At 47.4% G+C, this 20,858-nt stretch overlaps 3 protein-coding genes and 1 long non-coding RNA gene across 8 annotated transcripts; all 4 read left to right on the forward strand.

Moving 5' to 3' along the window:
• Positions 1-282: 282 nt before the first annotated feature.
• LOC100837176 (40S ribosomal protein S15a-1) lies at positions 283-2,490 on the forward strand. 2 transcript variants are annotated; one of them, XM_010232988.3, is made up of 4 exons: positions 283-440; positions 1,560-1,703; positions 1,778-1,938; positions 2,097-2,490. In XM_010232988.3, exons 2-4 carry the CDS (start codon positions 1,571-1,573, stop codon positions 2,193-2,195), a joined length of 393 nt encoding a protein of 130 aa, XP_010231290.1. In that variant the 5' UTR covers positions 283-440; positions 1,560-1,570; the 3' UTR covers positions 2,196-2,490. The 2 variants fall into 2 exon arrangements, with proteins under 2 accessions (XP_010231290.1, XP_003568291.1); XM_003568243.4 differs by having other exon boundaries at positions 356-440; positions 1,565-1,703.
• A 1,620-nt stretch (positions 2,491-4,110) lies between these two features.
• Positions 4,111-7,174, forward strand: LOC100837482 (ras-related protein RABE1c). Its single transcript, XM_003568244.4, has 9 exons — positions 4,111-4,272; positions 4,382-4,509; positions 5,700-5,772; positions 5,898-5,998; positions 6,127-6,192; positions 6,276-6,373; positions 6,501-6,563; positions 6,638-6,730; positions 6,808-7,174. The coding sequence occupies exons 2-9, from the start codon at positions 4,437-4,439 to the stop codon at positions 6,883-6,885; spliced, it is 645 nt and encodes a 214-aa protein (XP_003568292.1). The 5' UTR covers positions 4,111-4,272; positions 4,382-4,436; the 3' UTR covers positions 6,886-7,174.
• Positions 7,175-8,943: 1,769 nt separating this feature from the next.
• Positions 8,944-10,977, forward strand: LOC100837786 (fatty acid desaturase DES2). Of its 2 annotated transcripts, none has more exons than XM_010232989.3 (2): positions 8,944-9,159; positions 9,388-10,977. In XM_010232989.3, exon 2 carries the CDS (start codon positions 9,397-9,399, stop codon positions 10,564-10,566), a length of 1,170 nt encoding a protein of 389 aa, XP_010231291.2. In that variant the 5' UTR covers positions 8,944-9,159; positions 9,388-9,396; the 3' UTR covers positions 10,567-10,977. The 2 variants fall into 2 exon arrangements, with proteins under 2 accessions (XP_010231291.2, XP_014753508.1); XM_014898022.2 differs by having other exon boundaries at positions 9,392-10,977.
• Positions 10,978-14,424: 3,447 nt separating this feature from the next.
• Positions 14,425-19,873, forward strand: LOC112271104. 3 transcript variants are annotated; one of them, XR_002963971.1, is made up of 4 exons: positions 14,425-15,496; positions 15,878-15,944; positions 16,907-19,219; positions 19,331-19,873. It is a non-coding gene; the product is annotated as an uncharacterized LOC112271104 (long non-coding RNA). The 3 variants fall into 3 exon arrangements; XR_002963969.1 differs by having other exon boundaries at positions 14,425-15,944; XR_002963970.1 differs by having other exon boundaries at positions 15,878-19,219.
• The last annotated feature ends 985 nt before the right edge of the window (positions 19,874-20,858 follow it).

Raw genomic sequence — 20,858 nt, forward strand, 5'->3', positions numbered from 1 at the left:
CAACAAATTATAAAATAAATTTAGTATTGCACAATTCATCGATGCCAAACTAAGCCATAGTCACTCTAGCTTCAGAGAAATGTTTGTTCTATCTCAGCACCGAATTTTTTTATAATAAAACTCTTATGGCCTAAAAAAATGTTGCCTGAGGAGGACTTGGCAATTCGCAAGGTGTCATGTTGTGTTGGAATATCTCAGCACCGAAGGACCAATCTGCAAAACGGACGCGCATCGTTCTAGGGACTAGGGCAACAACCCCTCAAAGCAATCGGTGGACGTCCAACCCAGATCCAACGGAAGCGCATCCATCCGCCCTTCTCTTTTAACAAGCCAAAACCCTAGAGTTGATCCTCTTACTCTAGCGCCGTCGCCCTCCTACACGCCCTCGCCTCTCCGCCGCCAGGCCACCAGCAGAGAACTCTCGGCTTCTCCCCCCCGAGGTACGTCTCGTGCGGACCCTGAATCCTCTCTGTCCTCATTCTTCCCGCGCGTGTAGAGATCCTTGGGGCTAGGTGTCGATGATCTCCCCTCCCGCGCGGACACTGAATCGCCTCTGTCCTCGTTCTTCCCGTGCGTGTAGAGATCCTTTTTTTTTTGTGAAGATGTGCGTGTAGAGATCCTTGGGGCTAGGTATCGATGATCTCTCCTCCGGTATGTTGATTTTTTATCAGATCCTTGGGTTGTTCGTTGTTAATCGCTTGTTCTTGCTTGTCTCGCATGTGTATATTGTTTCGTGTATATGTAACGGTGCGAAACACTACAGCTTCGAGTGTTATTGTGGATTAAGATCTCCAGAGTCATGCGCGTGCTGCAATTGCTTAGAGTAGACCCCTCAAGTTCATCTCCTTAATACTATCAGTCTGGAACATGCTGTGTGATTTCGCGATCTTAAATTGAAGACGGCAGTATGTCATATTGCTCGTCAGACACGGTCTACCGGTCAGTCTGTGTAATTGTTTCCGCATTCTTCCAGAACAATCGTGGAGGCAATCGTGTGCAGGTGCTCTTCTGGGTGTAGTTTTGTGGCCCTGCTGGAACCAAATGTGCCGTTGGCATTCGATACTATTTAGAATTAAGATAGGGTTTTATCACCGTAAATAGGCGCCTCTTGGATGTTAGTGGTCATTGCCTGCTTCATTAGGCTTCAAGTTTTACTGACCCAGTGTAGTGCTTCATGTTCCCTGTTGGAAACCTAGTACATGCTTGTTTGTCCTGCTGCTGAAGTTTGTATGTCCCAAGTAGATATCTATCTTCTGACCTGGTGGGGGGAAACAAACTCAGATGCCCAGTTTTTATTTCGTTGTCAATCTTGTGCACTACCATAACTTTAGATTCTTTCTGAAAGTCCACTCATCTGTGTGTTGAGTTTGCTTCTATGCCATGATTCCTCTTCATATTAACCTACATGGTACTCTCCATTTAGTCTTAATTAAATTATTTAAACATCTAGCCTGCCACTATTTCCCTATGCATTTGAATTTGTTGTTTCAATATTACTCATAGCAATTATATGGAATATAGATTGGTGGGCTCATATATCATTGTGCATACCTCTGTAGGTTAGGTAAGGATGGTGAGGGTTAGCGTCCTGAATGATGCTCTTAAGAGCATGTACAATGCTGAGAAGCGTGGCAAGAGGCAGGTCATGATCAGGCCCTCTTCAAAGGTGATCATCAAGTTCCTCATAGTCATGCAGAAGCACGGTTAGTTCTCCTCCAGTTATGCTTTATCTGCTATACTCAGAGAGCATGGATTATTCACCGCCTCATTTGTACAGGTTACATTGGTGAGTTTGAGTACGTCGATGACCACAGATCTGGCAAGATTGTTGTTGAGTTGAACGGCAGGTTGAACAAGTGTGGAGTCATCAGTCCCCGCTTCGATGTTGGTGTCAAGGAGATTGAGGGATGGACTGCTAGGCTGCTTCCATCTCGTCAGGTCAGTTTCTTCGCTTTACTTTGCTGTTTATTTCACCGTAAACTGTAGTGTGGACATATTTGCTGTCATGAGCGTTGGAAGTATGATTCCAGTTTTCTTTTTCAAGCAACAGTATGATTCAGGTTACCATTATATAACCAAACCTATTTGGTTTGCAGTTTGGTTACATTGTCCTGACAACCTCTGCTGGTATCATGGATCATGAGGAAGCCAGGAGGAAGAATGTTGGTGGCAAGGTGCTAGGCTTTTTCTACTGAATGGGAATTTTGTGAAAGGATTTTAAATTGGTGAGGTAGAATGTTATCCCAGGACGTCAGAGGTGTCTCTGCTTTTTGCCTACATAGCTGCTATGGCTTTGTTATGTTATGTTGGATTATCTTAAGTATAAGATGCACTTAAAATTTCAAAGCCTGTTGTATCTGCAATGAATTATTACTTGAGGGATGGTGTTATGTGCTTTTGCCATGTTTTACCAAGATGTGCTGTATTTTTAAAGTTCCAAAACATGCTGATGCAGGGGACGTTAATATGTCTAATCGGGTTGTGCATCTATATGGTTTCGTTTTTAGTCAAGCTTCATATTTCATCTCGCCCTTTAAGAGATTTGTTTATTTGTTTCTTATCGTTGCATTTTGCAATCATTTGGTTTAGTCTATGGAAATGAAGGATTCCTCCATGTTGATATAAGTTTATTTCTTCAAAATTTCCCCACGTTGACAATCTCCAGAGGACCAGGTCAAGTGCTTCCATTACCATTTTCAACTGTATTTCCGACAGAATAATAGTCGGTTGAAGTTTCGAGAAAATCAATTGCATGTGCTCCGGCATTTGACATTGAACAGGTCGTATTGTCTAGATCGAACTGGTCTTACCTGGAGTGCAACGACGAGCTGGTTGGGTAAAGCTGTAGGCTTGCGCTTGTAGATGCATTCTAGGTAACCTCACAACGGTGTTTCGATGCGGCAACCTCCTGTGCTGCTTTTGCGTGCTGTAACTGCACCAGGGAAGAATCTGGCAAGTAAACATTTTGAAGTCAGTGTGGCACGAGGGCTGCGTGACCTCCACCCATGAAAATGCTGTTGTGGAGTTGAAAGCAAGCAAATGCTATTCCCTTTCCCCTCCCTTCACTCGCTCAAAAAGAATGGCCGTCCTAGGGTCGCCAATTGCTTTGCTTATCGTTTCCCTCCACTCAAACAAGAGTGGTCACGCTAAAGCTGATTACTGTTCGTTACCAACTTTTACATGCAACTGATTTTGAGAACTCTCATAGGGTATAATGGATTGCGAAAGTGTAGGTAGTGTCACGGTTTTCTGAAACCAAACGACTTTTGTACAGAACGGTTCAGGTTGTTTCTCTATTGAGGCGATGAAGCATAAGTTCCCCGTCGAAAGAGACACACTCTTAGGCCTAAGTCATGTGTTGGGTTTGCATTCATAGGGATTAATTTACAAGGATTGCAATGTCATAGTCCCTTCGTCCAACAAAAGATGTTTCAAGTTTGTCAAAATTTGGATGTATCTACTCCCTCCGTTTCAAACCACAACTCATAGATTTGTACAACTTGGACCAAGACAGCTCTCGTTTTTACTGCCTGACCACTCATATTGGAGTAATATTAAATGGATGCGAGTAATTATTGACCGGGTGCGGGTTTCAATAAAAAATGAGATGTGTTGTGGAACAAATAAAAAAAATTATATGAGTTGTGTTTTGAAATGGACGGAGTACTAGATGATGGAGAGTATATGAAACTTTTCAAAATGGATGGAGATAGCAGTCCTACATTTTGTTTGGTCAAAAATGAGATCTTTATTGTCATTTTCTACGATTAATATTGTCTTTTTCCCTCTAGACGACTACACACTCAAATTTGGAAAGTTCGGCAAAAATATTTGTCCAAGGTGACGCCATAGCATACACAGATTCTCTCTGACCGACAAGTGGGCCCCGGAAAATGCTAATCTGCATGTCCCACAAATCAGTCTCTAGGCCTCACATTTGAGTAATGGCAGTACACACTACTCAGACTCAGCGTAGGCTCACCGGTCGGTGCCTCGAAGGAAGCAAAGCAACCCAAGCACAAGCAGCAGGCGCTGTTGTGTCTTCCAATCCAAGTGACTGACCTGACGCATCACGCACCCATCAACGAAAACAAACACAAAAACAGCACACGCTTGCTCATGAGGCCGACGAATCGAACCACCAACATTTAACCCCCGTCGAAAAATAATCTCCCGTCTCCTCCTCGCCTCGCTAGCTGCCCTGCCCCCCTCCCTCCCCAGATCCACCACCGCCCGCACCTCGACCTCCCCCGTCCCCCGTCTCGTCTGCCGGTGCGCGCCGCCGATCCCCGCCCCTCTCGCCTCGCAGCCTTCGCGCCGCCCTGCCATTCGCGTGCGTGACCCACGTTTTCCCTTTGTGTCCCCCGTTTTTCTGTCGCAGGTCGGGGATTGGCGGAAGCGCCGATCGACGGGTAGGAGGAGGGCGCGCGCGCGACATGGCTGCGCCGCCGGCGAGGGCCCGGGCCGACTACGACTACCTCATCAAGCTCCTCCTCATCGGGGACAGCGGTTGGTGCCACTAGATAGATAGATCTCTGTTGTGCGCTTGCGCGCTTGTTCGTTGTCTTCTCGTTGGATCGCGGCTGGATTGGGCGTGTAGACGAAGCGGATCTCGCGGGATTCCTCATTTTGTGCTGGCTCTTTGTCTGTGGCCGTAGTTTGCGTGTTGCGCCCCTCATTTGGAGCGAGATGGCGGCGGAAATGTTTGCTTGTTCTGAATATTTTTCATGCTTCCTTTTCAAAGCACAGAATTGGTCTGCGTAAAAAGCAGCTGCAGCAGCTGGCTTTGGGTGAGTTCATGAGGTGGTCACATATGGCCTAGCACGCATTAGTTTCTGATGCAAAATTGGCCTTGCTTTGATTCGTGGGAAGGATGGGGAGAAAAGATAGATTGTGTGTTGCAGTTATTAGTTTTTCTCCTTTCATGGATGAACAATCAATACGTCAACTGGTAGCTTGCTTGGTTGGGAGGAGTGTTGGAAATGGTCCAACTTCTGGAATGGCGCTTTCATACTAGGCCTGAATAGTTGTTTAAAGATCAAGAGATAGACTTTGTCCTCCTTGGTTGTTTCATAGTTTAGTATTACTAGGCCGTGCTGAAAACTGCACGCATAAGAATTTAGGAGTGCTTTCTTTTGGCACTCTTCCTGTAGGGTAAAGCGGTTAAGAAAGTAGTGCTTGAAGCCACATGTAAATCTTCAATTTAAGTTGCTTTTGAGCATGACAAATATACTTCATTTGATGTTATCTGCTCTTTGGTGACCAGCTAGTAGACACCATAGGTTTAATTGCACTGCATTGCTGAGAGTTGATAGAGAGAGTTTCTTACTTCCAATGGGCGATAATCAGTGCTAAGAACTAATTTATTCCTTTGGTGTAGGGTAAAGAGGTTAAGAAAGTATTGCTTGAGACAACTTGTAAATCTTCAATTTAAGTTGCTTCGGAGAATGGAAAATATACATCCTTCGGTGTTATCTGCTCTTCGATGACCAGCTAGTAGACACCATAGTTTTAATTGCACTGTGTTGCTGAAAGTTGATAGAGAGAGTTTCTTACTTCCAGTGGGCTATAAGCCGATAATCAGTTATAAGAACTTTATTCCGCACCAATTTTTTTGTAGCTAGTGACATGTTTGTTAACCAAGATTTCTATTTTGATTCGTCTGATAAGAAATCTCCGCTCTCCTCTTTTATGTCTAGGTGTTGGCAAGAGTTGCCTCCTCCTGCGGTTCTCTGATGGTTCCTTCACTACGAGCTTTATTACCACAATTGGGTTGGTCTTTTTGGTGCTGGGATTTTTTTTACTGTTCCTGTTGTCTCCCTACATCGAATGGAAGCTGGGACATTATATATGTTCTCCCAACTCTTAACTCTTATACTCCGTACTTGTTTGTGCAGTATTGACTTTAAGATCAGAACAATAGAACTGGATCAGAAACGTATTAAGCTACAAATTTGGGATACAGCTGGTCAAGAACGTTTCCGTACTATTACCACTGGTATAAATAACGCTTATTCTAGTCCATTTGATTAATTAATACTGTGAAGTTATATGATAGCCTTCTTAAAAAGGGGGAAAAGTCATATATCATAACCTTGTGACCAACTTAACTTCATTTTGCTTCAGCGTACTACCGAGGAGCCATGGGTATCCTGCTTGTTTATGATGTCACCGATGAGTCGTCTTTCAACAGTACTGTATTTAACCCCTATATCCCCTAATGCTTCCATATTAAACTTTCAACTTTAGTAACCTTTGGTTCACTCAACATACAGACATAAGGAACTGGATTAGGAATATTGAACAGCATGCCTCTGATAATGTCAACAAAATTTTGATTGGCAACAAGGCTGATATGGATGAGAGTAAAAGGGTAAGGATCCACCAAGTCCTCTCCCCCTTTTTGTTCTGGTATTCCAGAATATTTGACTAGGGCTTACTTTGGAATCATAGGTTTAAAATCACTAGTTAAATGTTTTCTGTATGAATTGTTGTTCCAGGCCGTACCTACAGCAAAGGGGCAAGCTCTGGCTGATGAATATGGCATCAAGTTTTTCGAAACTGTACGTTGCTTGTTGAATGGATTGATTGTTTTAGTGGAGAAGTTGTTCTAATTTCATCGTGTACTGTCTTTCAGAGTGCCAAAACAAACCTCAACGTGGAGCAAGTTTTTTTCTCCATAGCCCGCGACATTAAGCAGAGGCTTGCTGAGACCGATTCCAAGCCTGAGGTACATAATAACCGTACTCAATTATGTCCCAGGCTCCATCTTGTGCGGTGTGCTGAGGGATTCATTTTTGCTTTTAGGATAAGACCATCAAGATTAACAAGACAGAAGGTGGTGACGCCCCAGCAGCTTCGGGATCTGCTTGCTGCGGCTCCTGAAGGGCACGCTGGGCCTTCGTGATCATTGTTTATTTGACATCATTCGGTTCCTGCCTGCCTGCATGTCTGTTATAGGAAAGAATGTCAAGAAGGAAGTTATGACTTATGATACAGATCTGGTTGTACCTATATATTCGCTTCCATTCTTTTGAAGCAACTACCCTTGCCTTTTGACGTAGCTGCTGCAACTGCTGGGAGCTATTGTGCGCTGGATTTAAATCAGTTGAACCTCTCGCTACAGTGAGTAATTGTATCCATGCTGTGGGCCTTTTGGGGTTTCTTTCGAGCAGTCAAATGCATGGAATAACTTATTACAGTGCTGGTGTGAACCGTGAATCTAGCGCCGACGGCGAACTCGAGTACTCTTCAGCTTTTGGATGTAGGCACATACATTTCGTTGTTGTGGTTTGAAGGTATTAATTAGCCTAGCTGAGAAAAGGACAGTAACGTGGCATCTGGGCACCGAGTTGCCTCAAAAGCCTTTTTTTTACAGCTACCTTTGGTTCTCCATGGACTGGACATAGATCTCCATTCTTCATGTTTGGTTGGATGAGCCAGGTTCTTGTTTGGTCATATGGATGAGAAATGGATTAAGTGATCCCAATTTCTACTCTCTTAAGATGATTTCAAAAAGTTCAAAAATAAGATGTAAAATATTTGGAGATTCGGTACAAGATCTACATGCATATACCAAATCCTAAATCCATCTGCAATACAAAATTACCAATCCTAAATGCATCTAGAATACAAAATTACCAATCCCAAATCCATCTACACTACAATCTCAAGTCACCGACTAGCAATGAGGGATTGGAGGAGGTGGATCGGCATCGGAAGGAGGGCTGCAGGAGGGAGCGCCGCTGTCGTGGGAAGGGATGGGAGGAGGCGATTGGCATGAGGGAGCGCCACCGTTGTGGGAAGGGATGGGAGGAGGCGGTTGGGATGTCGACGGCCTTGTGTTGAGCGAAAGGAGATGCGCCACAGAGAGGTTGCTGGCACCACTGGGAGGAGTTCCACAGGTGAGATGCCACAGCGAGGTTGCCAGAGCCGCGGGGAGTAGGAGGACGGTGAGAGAAGTGAATCGGGAATGTGTCGAGGATAGACGATTCAGGCGGAGGAAGGAGCGCCAAGCGAAGCTCGTCTGGAGAAATTATGTAGATTTGCACAGTCATGATCTACGTGGTATTCTCTTTTCTTGCTATCCCATCAATAACCTTATTGTAAAACTTGGCTATCCTATCCAAGCAACCCATATCAACTCAACGAAACCATACGAAAAGTCCCCGCACATCGTCCCAGACTGGCTCAGGCGTGGTCCAACACATGGCTAAACAGGTCGTGCGGATTCACAACCCGGCTTGGGCCTCGGCGCGTGCGATATGCCGAGGGGCGGCTTTGGCTCGCTGGAGTTGGGGAGCAGAGGATGCAGAGGTGGCTTTCGGCAGGGAAAAATAGAATGGAGGAGACGCGGGCGAGAGAGCTTCGAGGGAAGGAGAAAGGCTTGGCCCGGGGGAGAAGAGCAGGTAAGCTCATCAACAACTCGATCGTGGACTACTACGACTTGTCTGGGGCGGTGGAGCTCACGCGGCATGTCGAAGTTGGCCGATTAATAATCACAGTCTAAACCGCCAGCACCACGTCATCAGTCAAAAAAAGTCAAACAATCATAATCATCCTCTAAACCGTCTTAAATGTGCCACATCAACTCCACTACCGTTATGTGAAATAATTTATCTGGTATTAGAGATTTTATGGTATAAGTTAGACGGTTTTTACTTCAAGGTATTATTCGTCACGAGAGATATAGGATGAAATATGAACTTCTTTCTTTTTTACATTTTTCTTTGTACTTCGTATGCCCGACCCGGCTGTTTTTGTTTTTTTTTCGCAGCCCGACCGAGCTGGTAGGCCGTGCCTGTGCACAGCCCCGGCTTAATGGGCTGGCACAGCACGGCCCGTTTATCTGCATGCCTGAGCCAGGCTAAGCCCGATCAGTAGCTGAGCCGGGCCGGCCAAAAGCTATAAACCAAACACACCCTAACGCCCCCCACCGGTAGACTCGGAGGCGGCCTCCTCCCCCCCGCACAAACCACTCGTTCATCAACCAGAAAGAGAGGAGGAAAAAAGAGCAGAGGCGAGGGAGGGCTAGACCACCGCCCCGAGGTCGTGGTGGCCGGATCCAGTATCAGCGGCTCAGCGCCCGCCCCAGAGCTCGTGGTTGCCGGATCCAGTACCGGCGTTCTTCCTGAAGCTCACCGGCGGCGCATCGATTAGGTCTGAATCTGATTTAATTTGGCCGATTTGTGTGTCGATCTGTTCAATTTCTGTGTAGATTTTGGTGGATTTGAGATGGATAGAATTTTTGCCGATTGGGTTGGGTCACCACTAGCGAACTTGCTTGATAAATTCGTTATGTCAGCGGAGCAGTCCTTGGTTATGCCGTTAGAACTTGCTAGATATTTCTCGTTGTCTGATTACCTCTGTTGTTTTTGTTGGCGGCAGTTAGGCAAAATGGGTGCCGGCGGTAGGATGACGGAGAAGGAGCGGGAGAAGCAGGAGGTGCTCAGCAAGCGTGCCAGCGGCGGCGCGGCCGTCCATCGCTCGCCGACGGACAAGCCGCCGTTCACGCTGGGGCAGATCAAGAAGGCAATCCCCCCTCATTGCTTCGAGCGGTCGGTGATCAAGTCCTTCTCCTACGTGGTCCACGACCTCGTCATCGTGGCGGCCCTTCTGTACGTGGCGCTGGCGAGGATCCCCACCCTCCCGAGCGCGCTGCAGCTGGGCGCCTGGCCGCTCTACTGGATCGTGCAGGGCTGCGTGATGACCGGCGTCTGGGTCATCGCGCACGAGTGCGGCCACCAAGCCTTCTCGGACTACTCGCTCCTCGACGACATTGTCGGCCTGGTGCTGCATTCGTGGCTGCTCGTCCCATACTTCTCCTGGAAGTACAGCCACCGTCGCCACCACTCCAACACGGGCTCGCTGGAGCGCGACGAGGTGTTCGTCCCCAAGCAGAAGGAAGCGCTGGCGTGGTACACCCCTTACATCTACAACAACCCCGTCGGCCGCCTCGTGCACATCGTGGTGCAGCTCACCCTCGGGTGGCCGCTGTACCTGGCGCTCAACGCCTCCGGCCGCCCGTACCCACGCTTCGCCTGCCATTTCGACCCGTACGGCCCCATCTACAACGACCGGGAGCGTGCCCAGATATTCATCTCGGACGTCGGTGTGGCGGCGGTGTCGTTGGCCCTGCTGAAGCTCGCGTCGGCGTTCGGGTTCTGGTGGGTGGTGCGCGTCTACGGCGTGCCGCTGCTCATCGTCAACTCGTGGCTGGTGCTCATCACTTACCTGCAGCACACCCACCCGGCGCTGCCGCACTACGACTCCACCGAGTGGGACTGGCTGCGCGGGGCGCTGGCCACCATGGACCGAGACTACGGCATCCTCAACCGCGTGTTCCACAACATCACGGACACGCACGTCGCGCACCACCTCTTCTCCACCATGCCGCACTACCACGCCATGGAGGCCACCAAGGCGATCCGGCCAATCCTCGGCGAGTACTACCAGTTTGACCCAACCCCCGTCGCCAAGGCTACATGGCGCGAGGCCAAGGAGTGCATCTACGTCGAGCCCCAGGACCACCGCAAGGGCGTCTTTTGGTACAGCAACAAGTTCTAGCTTGCGTCCGTGCACCGTGCTTTTTGCTGCAGGAATTTGATGAGGAAGAATTCAGGAAGAGGATCCTACCTACAGATGGTCAGTCATTAGATAGGAGGAGAGAGCATTTCGGGCACAAGGAAGACAATCACGGCGCCAATGCCACCAGGTCAGCAAGTGGTAAACGTGTCCGTGGCTTTTGGTCAGTTCAGGCCGTCTTCTTCTTCTTTTCTCTTGCCTTTAGTTCTAGTCGCCGGTTTAGTTTGGCCGGTGGGCGTTGTCCGTGTGGACATCTTGTCATTGCATTGGCGTCATCTCTCCGTCCTTGTCGTGCTGTTGTAGACCATTTGGTGTTTATTGCGGAATAACTGTACATCGAGCGGCAACATTTTTGAGTACTGGTTTGGATGGATCGTGTTTCCGGCTTGGTCATTCACGAGTTCCGTCTTGCTCCCTAGGGGATGCATATGATTGTTTGCTCTGTCGACCAAGATGTCTGCTTCCGTCCATACAAAAGACGTGGCAGGCAGAGAAGGTTGCGTCCAACATGACTTATATTGTCACGTAATCTCTTCGTTCCTAAACACTCGTGGTGGTTAAGTTGGGTCCAATATGACCTATATTATCACATCTGACCTATATTGTCTCGTACTCTCTTCGTTTTTTAATACTTGCGGTGGTTTTAGTCTACATTTGCACTAAAACCACAAGATAAGTATTTAAAAACGGAGGAAGCACAGTGCCGTAGTCCAATCTTAGCACAGCAAGCGAAGCTGTGGTGACCGTTGGAAGCGGTCCAAATCCAAACAATTTCTGCACTTGTGTGGTTGGAACGAAAATGGCTTTGCGCGAATGAATCTTGAAAAATTGATGAATGCCTGTGGGGACCAGCCGCCCCTCAAGTGTGTCTTGCAAGCGGGAGCTACAGCTAATATGCACTCTGCAGAGAATTGATGTGCGTGGCCAGGACAATATTCTCGCTCCCATGTCCCATCGCTCATGGGTTCACCGGAACGTCGGAACAAGCCACGCACGCACCCATTTGACGACATTTGCACGCAGGAAACGCGATCGTGCCAGGAAGGGGTGCTTTTTAGGATGCCGCTCTGATGTAAAACGAAATGGCTCTCGACAATGTCTTATCGATGGCTTTCGTGATGCGAATTCTCTCCCCTTCAGAGTTTGTACGAAGAGTAAATTACACAAAACCGCCACATTAGTGGTTAGGATTACAGATTGGTTTCGGTCTACATTTTATTTATTAAAAAACATCGAATTACACTAAACATTCAATTGTTAACGAATAACTTCAAAACTGACGAGGCGGGTCCACCGGTCAGGCCAACGTGGCACGCCATCGTGGCAACTGACCGAACCATCTCTTCATCCTCATTCTCTGTTCCCGATACAGCAGCAGCAATGGCGTCCACCTCTTGCTTCCACCACAAGTCCGCGGCCCGGCTCGCCGTCTCCTCTGCCTGTCCCGCCCCGCCACCGCCCGCCCCGCCCTCCTCTGCCCACCCCAGCTCCTCTGTCTGCCCGCCCTGACGCCAACTCCCCTGCTCGCGCCGCCACCGCTCGGCGCGCCATCTCCCCTGCCCGCCCCGCCACCGCCCGCCGCGCCGCGCCCTCTCCTCTGTCCGCAACCACCCGCCCCGCCTCGCCGGCTCCTCTTCCCGGCCCGGCCCGGCCCGCCACCGCCAGCCCTGCCTCTCCCTCCTCGCCGGCGCCGCCGCGGCCGCCTCCGCGCGCCTGCCTCCCTCCGCGACCTCCAATCTTCGTGTGCCCGCTGAGCTCCAGGCCGCCGGTTATCTCCAGCACCTGCGGCGGTGGCTTCGCTGAGGCGCTGCTCTGGCTCCATGCCGCATGTCGAGCAGGTGGCGTGCATCGATGCAACGGCGCTAATGGCATCTATGTTGAGGAGCGCATCACTGGCCACATGTTCAGTGATCTCGAGGAAGACATCGGAGATGGTCGTGGACGATGTCGGTCTCCTGATTGAGGTGGGTGTTCACAACAACGCATTGGTATCTTGGATCGGGCATATTGTCGAACATGTTGATGTCGATATTGGGGTCGATGCGGATGGCCGGAGGCTGGTTGGAGACGCCGGTGGACGGGTGGAGATCACAGAAGATGAGAGGCTAGTGATTGTGCCGTTGTTTTGAACTCTGAGATGCAGAGCCTTGTGGGTCTCCTTCAGCTCGTGATGGAGCTCCTGCACAAAGCACTTGACAGCAGCATCTATCGTGGAGAAGATACGGGCCTGCAGGTCGGTGCGTTGCTTGACGAGGGTCTCCGCCATGGCGCCATCGCTGCTTGGATGGACTCAAAAATCTCCTGCGCAAGTGGTGTGAGGGCCGCCATGATTTCGGCTCGACGGGATCTTGTTCTTCACCAGCACTACATGGGAGAAGAGAAGGAGGGACTGCTCACGTGGCGCCAAGTAGGACCTGACAGGTGGACCTATCATGTCAGTTATGGCCTTAGGTGCTAACGATTCGCTGTCTAGTTCGATTACTACAGAACCGGTGGTTTTTAGTAAACAAAACGTAGACTGGTACCGAATTGAAATCCTAGCCATTAATGTGGTGGTTTTCTGTAATTTACTCTGCGTTTTTTTACGGAAATTATTGCGTTTCCCTGACCTGCGCTGTAAATTATTGCGTTCGTCGCGGCTTTGCCAAAATCCCCGGCCCAGCCCAGGACCTGAGGTACGTGACTCCCGGTAGAAGGAATGTCGCCAGCCGGACCGTGGCGTCCCGATCTGAACATTGGGCTGGCCCAGCTGTTCTCGGCCTCGGTCCACTCAGGTCGTGCTCTCCCGACCCGCCGCCCTAGTGTCAAAACGATCGTGCCCCTGTGCACGCACCGCCAACTGACACCATGCATAGCGGCGTCCTTTTCCTCCCTGCGGTTACCGCATCTTTAGGCCCTGCTTGGGAACTACGGAGTAGCATGTAAAATTCTCCAACCGTAGACATTCACGGGTGTATTTTAGCGTGTACAAAGATTACCGGTGAAACAATATACTCCTGTATTCACGTTGTTTGGGAGAAGATGTTTACTACCAAAAAATTGGATCAAATCAACCTGTTTTCTTTTGATTTCACAGAAAATCTTAGAACAAAGCACCACTGAAAAATTGGATCAAATCAACAAAACTGACACAAAAACAATTTCCTTTTGAATTCATAAAAAAAATCCGAAACAGTTCACCACCAAGAAATTGGATAAAAGAAGCAAGGATCTCGCCGTCGCCTCCGTTGGATTCTGACGCCGCCGCACCGCCTCCGCTGGATTCCGTCGCCTCCACTGGATCCCGCCACCACCGCTTCGTGCCGCTGCATCTGCTGGTCACCGCCACCTCCATCGCACCGCTCTGCTGGATCCGCTAGTCGCAGCCACCTCTGCTTGATGCCACCACTGCTGCTGGAGACCACTGTCGCGCCGCCTCCGTTGGATCCACGCGATGCCACCATCGCCGCCTGAACTCGCCTTCGCTCGATGCCATCACCTCCGCCTCCGCTCAATCCCGTCTAGATTTTTCTCGTTCCTTCGGCCGGCGATTCCGCGCGTGAGTTTATCCGGGCCTCTGGAGGTTTACCGAATTGAAACCTAGCCACTGACACGGTGGTTTTCTCTTTGTACGAAGTAGAAATACGCGTGGAACTAGAGCATGGCAGATAATTTGGGCCGCGCGACCTGAAAGTTTAGAGCCAATGTTTGGGCCGGCCTGCGAAAATTCACTCTCTTTTCTGCCCCTTCGCCCGCCCGGCCCACCTCCTACGCCAAATCCCTTCGGCCACGCCACGTACACGAACACCAGCACACACGCCCCAAATCCCCCTTCTGCCTATCTCTCCGGCCGTCGTCCTCCTTCCTCCACACCGCCAGTCCGCGGCTTGCTGCTCCCACGCGCTGCCCTGCCACCTCCCACGAAAAGGACCGCCACCACTCCAAATTGCGTTGGACCGCCTTCGCGTGCAACCCTAGGCGCTGGACCGCCGCCCCCACGTAGTTGGTCTGCCCCGACGGCGGCGCCGCCCGACCACCCTGCACGAGCTGCGCCGACCGCCGTTCCACCCCAATGAGCATTTTTGGCCTGCATATACTTTCCTTAAGTATATTTTTGGGTCAAAATATACTTTCCTCAAGTGTCCGCTAGAGAACACTCAGTTCCTGCATCTTTTTGTGCAAAAGAATGAGAAAACATAAATACGTGTACAATCATTCATTAGCTCTGACAAGCATATGATAAGTAAACATCGGTACCTGTAATGTCTGAAGCTTATCATTAAATCTGGGCTCAACACTTCCAGAAAATCGTACAGTCCTTAGAGCTCATCTAATTTGTATTACTTGTACTAAAAAAAATATAGAAGATATTATTTATCTGCACATAAAGAATAAATAAGCCATTACAATTGCCGGAAATACTAGCCTGCCCAGGAAACAAAGAAATTTAATTAATAAAATCAGTAAGCTGGAAATCCGCCACCTTGACTGAAGGCTCTAATCGATCCAGCTTCTCTGACATAGCCTGAAATGTTTGTCCATCATACTCAAGCAAAATAATTACAACCTAGTGAATAATGTAAATAACACAAAGAGCTTAGTACCTGCTTTTCAGCTCCATTGGCTAAGTATTGTTCCCCAGGAATATGAATACCATTATTTTCTCTAACAGCGTGTAGTTTTGCCTACAGATAAACAGAGTCAGTAACTATAGTGATCCGAGAATGTAGGACTTTGAAATTGCCTAAGTTTGATAAAAAAATACTAGAAGTTTAAGAGAATGATTGCAGAAAATAGTTTATTTCCAAGAAAACTATAAAATCAAGCAACATCACCTTGTTAGGGCTGAATTTACAGGTCTGGTTTTGTGATTTCTGTGGTGACCAAGAACTGGAACCTTACAACAAATTATTCCATAACATGGATGGTCAAGGTAAATTAACTCGCTGAATGGTATCTCCGTAACGGTATTTGGTTTCCGATATCATGGTATTAACGGACTGGTTTGGAAGGCAGAAACACAAGAAAACCTGCAAGTAACCCTCCGTAGCATAGAAATTTTCCACACAACACAGTTATGTTTAAGAGAATCAAGTATTTCACTATGTTCTTTGTTTCAAGAGAACAAACTTAACATTAGCAGATGTTTTAAATAAGAGATTCATGCATTGTGTTTCCATGAAGTTGTGGCTATGTCCTTAAAAAAAGAAGAAGAAGTTTTGGCTATGCCGAGTATTCAATTACTAGTACTAGCTAATTGTGGTGTGATGTTTTAGAACTGTATGATTCATGGTTTTTATTTTTTTTTCTTTAGGAAGCAACAATATGGACATTCTTCTCGATGAGACCATCTACCTGACGTGTTTATGGCAACAGCTCCAGTAAGTTTCTCCGATCCAGTGTCAAATTAGGTGTAGGGAAAACTATGTCAGTCAACAATAATATATTGGTCGGCGAAACATTACATATGCTGACAGATGGACGGTCGGTAAGATTTGTTTGTTGGGAAAAGCCTTTGCGGACTGGACTTTCTGTGACAGGCTATGTTGGTCGGAAAAAACCTTTGCCAATCAATATTCTGCTGCTGAAAGTGGTTTTCCCTACCAACATTGTTGTCAAGGATTTGGCATTGTGGTGTAGTAACATCGCTAAAAACTTTTGCTCATCTGTTGGCAATTCTGGCAACTTTGGGTTCACTGGAGTCAACTTTGACTCTTTTCCTGACAATTTCACTCCGTAGCATTTGAAAGCAACTTCGGATGCACTGCATGCAACTTTGCGTGATTTGTTGGTAATTTTGGCTCCCTAGCTAGCAACTCTAGCTCTACTATAGCACCGTTGACAACCTTTTAACTTTGGCTCATGTGTTGGCAATTTTGGCTCCTCTATTGAAAATTTATCTTTGCACTACAAACACTTTGACTCATATGGATGGCAATTTTTATTCCTATACATGAAACTTTCACTCCATAATAGTTGGCAACTTTTGACACACTGCAACCTTTTGGCAGCATTAGTCACTTTATAGGCACCTTTTGCTCCATTGCAGCACTGTAGCCAAAGTTTAAACACAAAACTATTTTCTTATGACTAGAATTAAGTTGGAATATAGTATGAACTTGCCATGTTTAAACACAAAACTATTTTCAAAAAATATTGGTCAAAATATACCAAGTGTGATCTAGCCACGATAGTGTCAATGGTGTAAATGGATTGCAATTTCAATGCTTGGTTGGAAAGTTGTAGCTTTTAAATTTTTTTTGAAGTGGTATTTTGTAGCCTCATGAGTTAGGCCATCAATTCACATAACGATGTGATGCAGAAGGCTTCTATTTTTGGACAGGAGGACATCGACTTACGAAAAAAAAAGGGTCTGCACTCTAAAAACACATGGAGCCAATAGCCATTTCCTAGTCATGTCCTGTGAGGCATCTTCCAATGCTCCTACGTGGCAATGTCTCTTGAGCGTCCACGTCTTCTGTCTATGTGGCACATAGTCAATGAGGAGACCACTCTTATGTTGGCTACCGTCTCTTCACGCCCCAAGACAAATACATTAAATCGCTTTCCTGAAGATATTAAATAATTACTTAATATACAAAACTAATGCATTTGGAAGGTGCCCTCATAACATTTATTGTTTACTAAGGGGCAACATTTAAGAGATTATGCATTGCAAGGAACCTAATAAAATAGCACAATATCTTTAGACACCGATGATGACACAAGTTCATAGGGAGCCTTGACCTTGCGTTTGGAAAAAAAAACTACATGTTCTCCTTGACCTTGGAGCGTGAGGCACGCCTATATAAACCCCGCACCGGCACACACAGCGCATAACTAGGCAAATTGTTTCGAGAAATTACATTAAAGCACTAGGCGTTGTCTCCCCACCAAACCCAAGCCATGGCTGCCCCCAACGGCAGCACGCTGAACCTGTGTCGTTCGTCGGCGTCGAGTTGCTCCAGAGGACGGGGATTTAAGTGTCCATACTGCAGCGAGGTGTTTTCCACACACCAGGCATTGGGTGGCCACATGTCTAAACGCACCTGCATCGATGAGCCCCATCGATACCAGCTCCCCCCTCTCCCGCCTACGATTTTGCCGGCGTCCCCAATCCTCGGCGCACTACCTACTTGGCTTGCCCCCAACCCTTACTTCTGGGAGGAGTATCGCCGAGGAGGGCGCCGCCCAGTGGAGATCAACTTCCTCGGGATTCCAAGGTCTCCGGATCTAGTGCCGGCGAACGGAAACGTGTCGGGGACATAGGTGAGTGCCACCAGGAAGGACAAGGAGGGGGCGGATGGTGGCTCGGCGAGCATCTAAACTTGGAGATCATCGGCCCCAAGTGGTGTCTCCATCTGTACTTGGACATCATCGGCTTCCCTATAAAATTAATGCTTTGCTATTTTTTAGGAGACTTTTCGTTTAATGTATTATCTTATACCGTCATATTTTGTTGTGTTTGGAACTTAAATTAGATTATAATGGGGGAATAACACTATGGATATTTAAATACTGCAACTTGTTTTATCTATTCATTCCAAATGTTTATGAATAAGATTTGGATTCAATTATGTAGTGCACATTGTGCACTGATGAATGGTTTCTATGTTTCAAGAGGCACGAAAGGCCCTCTGCTGCCAACAGGAAGAGATAGGGAGAGATTGAATCGCCCTGCCTATAGATGGGTAGGTGCCCCTGAATGGCTTGAAACTTTTCAGGCGGTCATGTTGAACAGAACTGAGAAAGAGACAATGGACACCAGTGTTTCTTTCTGTAATCTTTATTCGTTTTAAAATGCCATTTCGTGGTGGCGGTACGTCGTCACCCGCCTCCTCGTCTCTTACGTGTGGGACCAGTCTTCTCGTGCACCCTGCTGCAAATCAATCCTACCATCTTCCTATAGCTTAAACTCCGCCATCTTCCAAGAGCCACTCCTCAATCCCACTCAATGCGCCTCAATGCCTCCTTCACCCTAGGCTATACCTAGGCATGGGTGGCCCGGCCCGAAGCCCGACGTATCGGGCCGGGCTCGGGCTTCACTTTCAGTCCCAAGCTCGGCCCGAAAGCCCGAGAAAAACCCGAAATGACTAAAAGCGAGTATTTTTAGGGAAAATAGGTATAAAAATCATTTATTTATTCTGAAAACAATTATTTTAATGTTAAAATGACATTTTGTCGGGCTTCGGGCCGGTTTGTGCTCGGGCTTAAGGTTTTCCTGTCGTGCTTTTTGAAACCCGGCCCGGCCCGGGGTTTGCCCAGGTATACCCTAGCCGTACGCCCCGCCCCAAGATGCCGCCGCCGCCTTGCTGTAGCCCATAGACCTCTCGAGGGCTGCCGCCGGAATGCCGGATCAGGGCGCCTTGTCTTCATCAACACCTCGCGGCGCTTCTCTTCCCCCTTCCCAGCACCATCGCAACGCTCTCCCTCTCTCTTTCTTGTGGCATTCTGCAAGGTCCATAAGTAGAAAGCAACTCGCTTCTCCTCTCGAGAAACCCTCACAGGCGATGGGAAGACCAAGAAGGCGGTGCAGGGCGAGTGGGCAAGGCGACGAGCTTCGCAGCGGTGAAGTCGGAGGAGTGCAGGTGGTGGTGGGTGTCGGTGAGGACGGCGACGGCTCTCTGCTACCCGCGTCTCTACCTCCGCCACACTGGTGCGCTCGTCCGCAACGCTTTCCCGTCCTCTCCCCTGTTCAATTCAATTCCGCTTTGAATTTAATTCTGCATCACTTAGAAGACGAACAAGTTGTATTGCCATATAATAGGGTAGGAGCTCCACACCATTCCTCGGAGGCGGCGGCATGGGTCTCATTTGGGCAGGGCAGCGTCGGCCATCATGGAAAAACAATGAAAGGATTCAGTGGCTCAGAGGCGCACACCATGGCCGACTGTGACGGCATCGGCCAGTCCAACGCATGTCCCTAAAATCCTTCGAGCTGGATGCGGAATGGGAGCTATGCCACGTCCTCTTTCCAGGTATTACAAAATTCTGATGATCACTACTGCTTCCTGAATCTTGGAAATCAGAGATGACTTAGTCAAGAAAGGGACATATAATGTACAGACTTATACCATCAAAAGCTGCAGGACATATGATGCCAATTTTTATTTCTTATATTTGTATGGTGATTTTAGCCTCCCAAATGTTTATGATGGGTTCAACCATTGGGTATATTGAGCAAATTTGGTCTATTTCTTTTTGTAACTTAGTGCAAGTTGAGTTATCAGCTTTGATGTGTACTTGTGTGTAATGTCTATGAATTATGTGACTTATTCTAATCCTGCAGTAGATTTGTTTTTTTGAATGAGAGCTCAAATTATCCCACTTGACCTTGTTCGAGAATGGATGCTTATTGGTAAACACGGTTTCCTTTTGGTTGATGGAAAGGCTGAAAGTAGAGGTCTTGTTTCTCAGAGCCCTGGTTTCTTGAGAAGTCTGAGCTCTGGCTGAGGTCAAAAGAGATCATTGGCATCACTATCAGGGCCAGATTGAGGGGGACAAATAGGGGGAGAACTGAACTTTGATCAACCCTTGGATGAGGAAGCAGATAAAAGAATTTATTTACTTTCAGTCTTCAAGACTTCAAGGATTTCAGAGAAAAACTGTGGTAAATATAAAAGGAGTGTCTGCATGTGTCTGATTCATCTCATTTGTACTTTGGTTTCTGAAGACATGTAGAACAGATATAGTACTACTTTTCGATGTGGATTATACGGCATGAATATTATTTTTTATCATTTGTAGGGTATGAAGTAATCTGGTTTTGTTCATATGATGAGATTACAAAGAAGAAAATTAGCAAGGAGGCAATTACTGATTACTAATAAGCAAGAAGAATGATTTTACTATTGTGCAAGTTTTTTGCTTTATTCCAAGCGGTATCATCTGAATTCATACAAATAGTCTGCTTCATTAATTTCTGGAAACTCCATGGATCAGTTAAATTTTTTTCATTTTTTGGAAACTCCATGGATCAGTACCGCTCATAAGTTATTTTCCCCCTCATAACTGGCTGAGCTTAAATGCTAAATTAGTAAAGATATCTGTTGGGCAGAGTGTGCAAGTGCCCCACGGTGAACGGCATCCAGTATGAGGGCGATGGTTACACGAACTACAAATGTATGCTTACATAATTTCTAATTCTCCATGTGACACTCATATTTCCTAAGGATACCGCAAGGCCCAACTGCCTGGCTTATGCTAGGATAATACCTTGCATTCTATAGTATCATTTACATGCTAGTGTTAATTTTCGGCTTTTACATTGGACATAGAAATGGTAATTTTATTTC

This window comes from Brachypodium distachyon, chromosome 2 (assembly GCF_000005505.3).
Source record: "Brachypodium distachyon strain Bd21 chromosome 2, Brachypodium_distachyon_v3.0, whole genome shotgun sequence".
NCBI classification, from domain to species: domain Eukaryota; kingdom Viridiplantae; phylum Streptophyta; class Magnoliopsida; order Poales; family Poaceae; genus Brachypodium; species Brachypodium distachyon.

Coding starts and splice junctions, on each gene's coding strand:
- LOC100837176 (XM_010232988.3), top strand. CDS start 1,571: ATGGTGAGGGTTAGCGTCCTGAATGATGCTCTTAAGAGCATGTACAAT. Junction 1,704..1,777: donor CATAGTCATGCAGAAGCACG/GTTAGTTCTCCT, acceptor TCATTTGTACAG/GTTACATTGGTGAGTTTGAG. Junction 1,939..2,096: donor GGCTGCTTCCATCTCGTCAG/GTCAGTTTCTTC, acceptor TTTGGTTTGCAG/TTTGGTTACATTGTCCTGAC.
- LOC100837786 (XM_010232989.3), top strand. CDS start 9,397: ATGGGTGCCGGCGGTAGGATGACGGAGAAGGAGCGGGAGAAGCAGGAG.
- LOC100837482 (XM_003568244.4), top strand. CDS start 4,437: ATGGCTGCGCCGCCGGCGAGGGCCCGGGCCGACTACGACTACCTCATC. Junction 4,510..5,699: donor CCTCCTCATCGGGGACAGCG/GTTGGTGCCACT, acceptor TTTTATGTCTAG/GTGTTGGCAAGAGTTGCCTC. Junction 6,374..6,500: donor ATATGGATGAGAGTAAAAGG/GTAAGGATCCAC, acceptor TTGTTGTTCCAG/GCCGTACCTACAGCAAAGGG.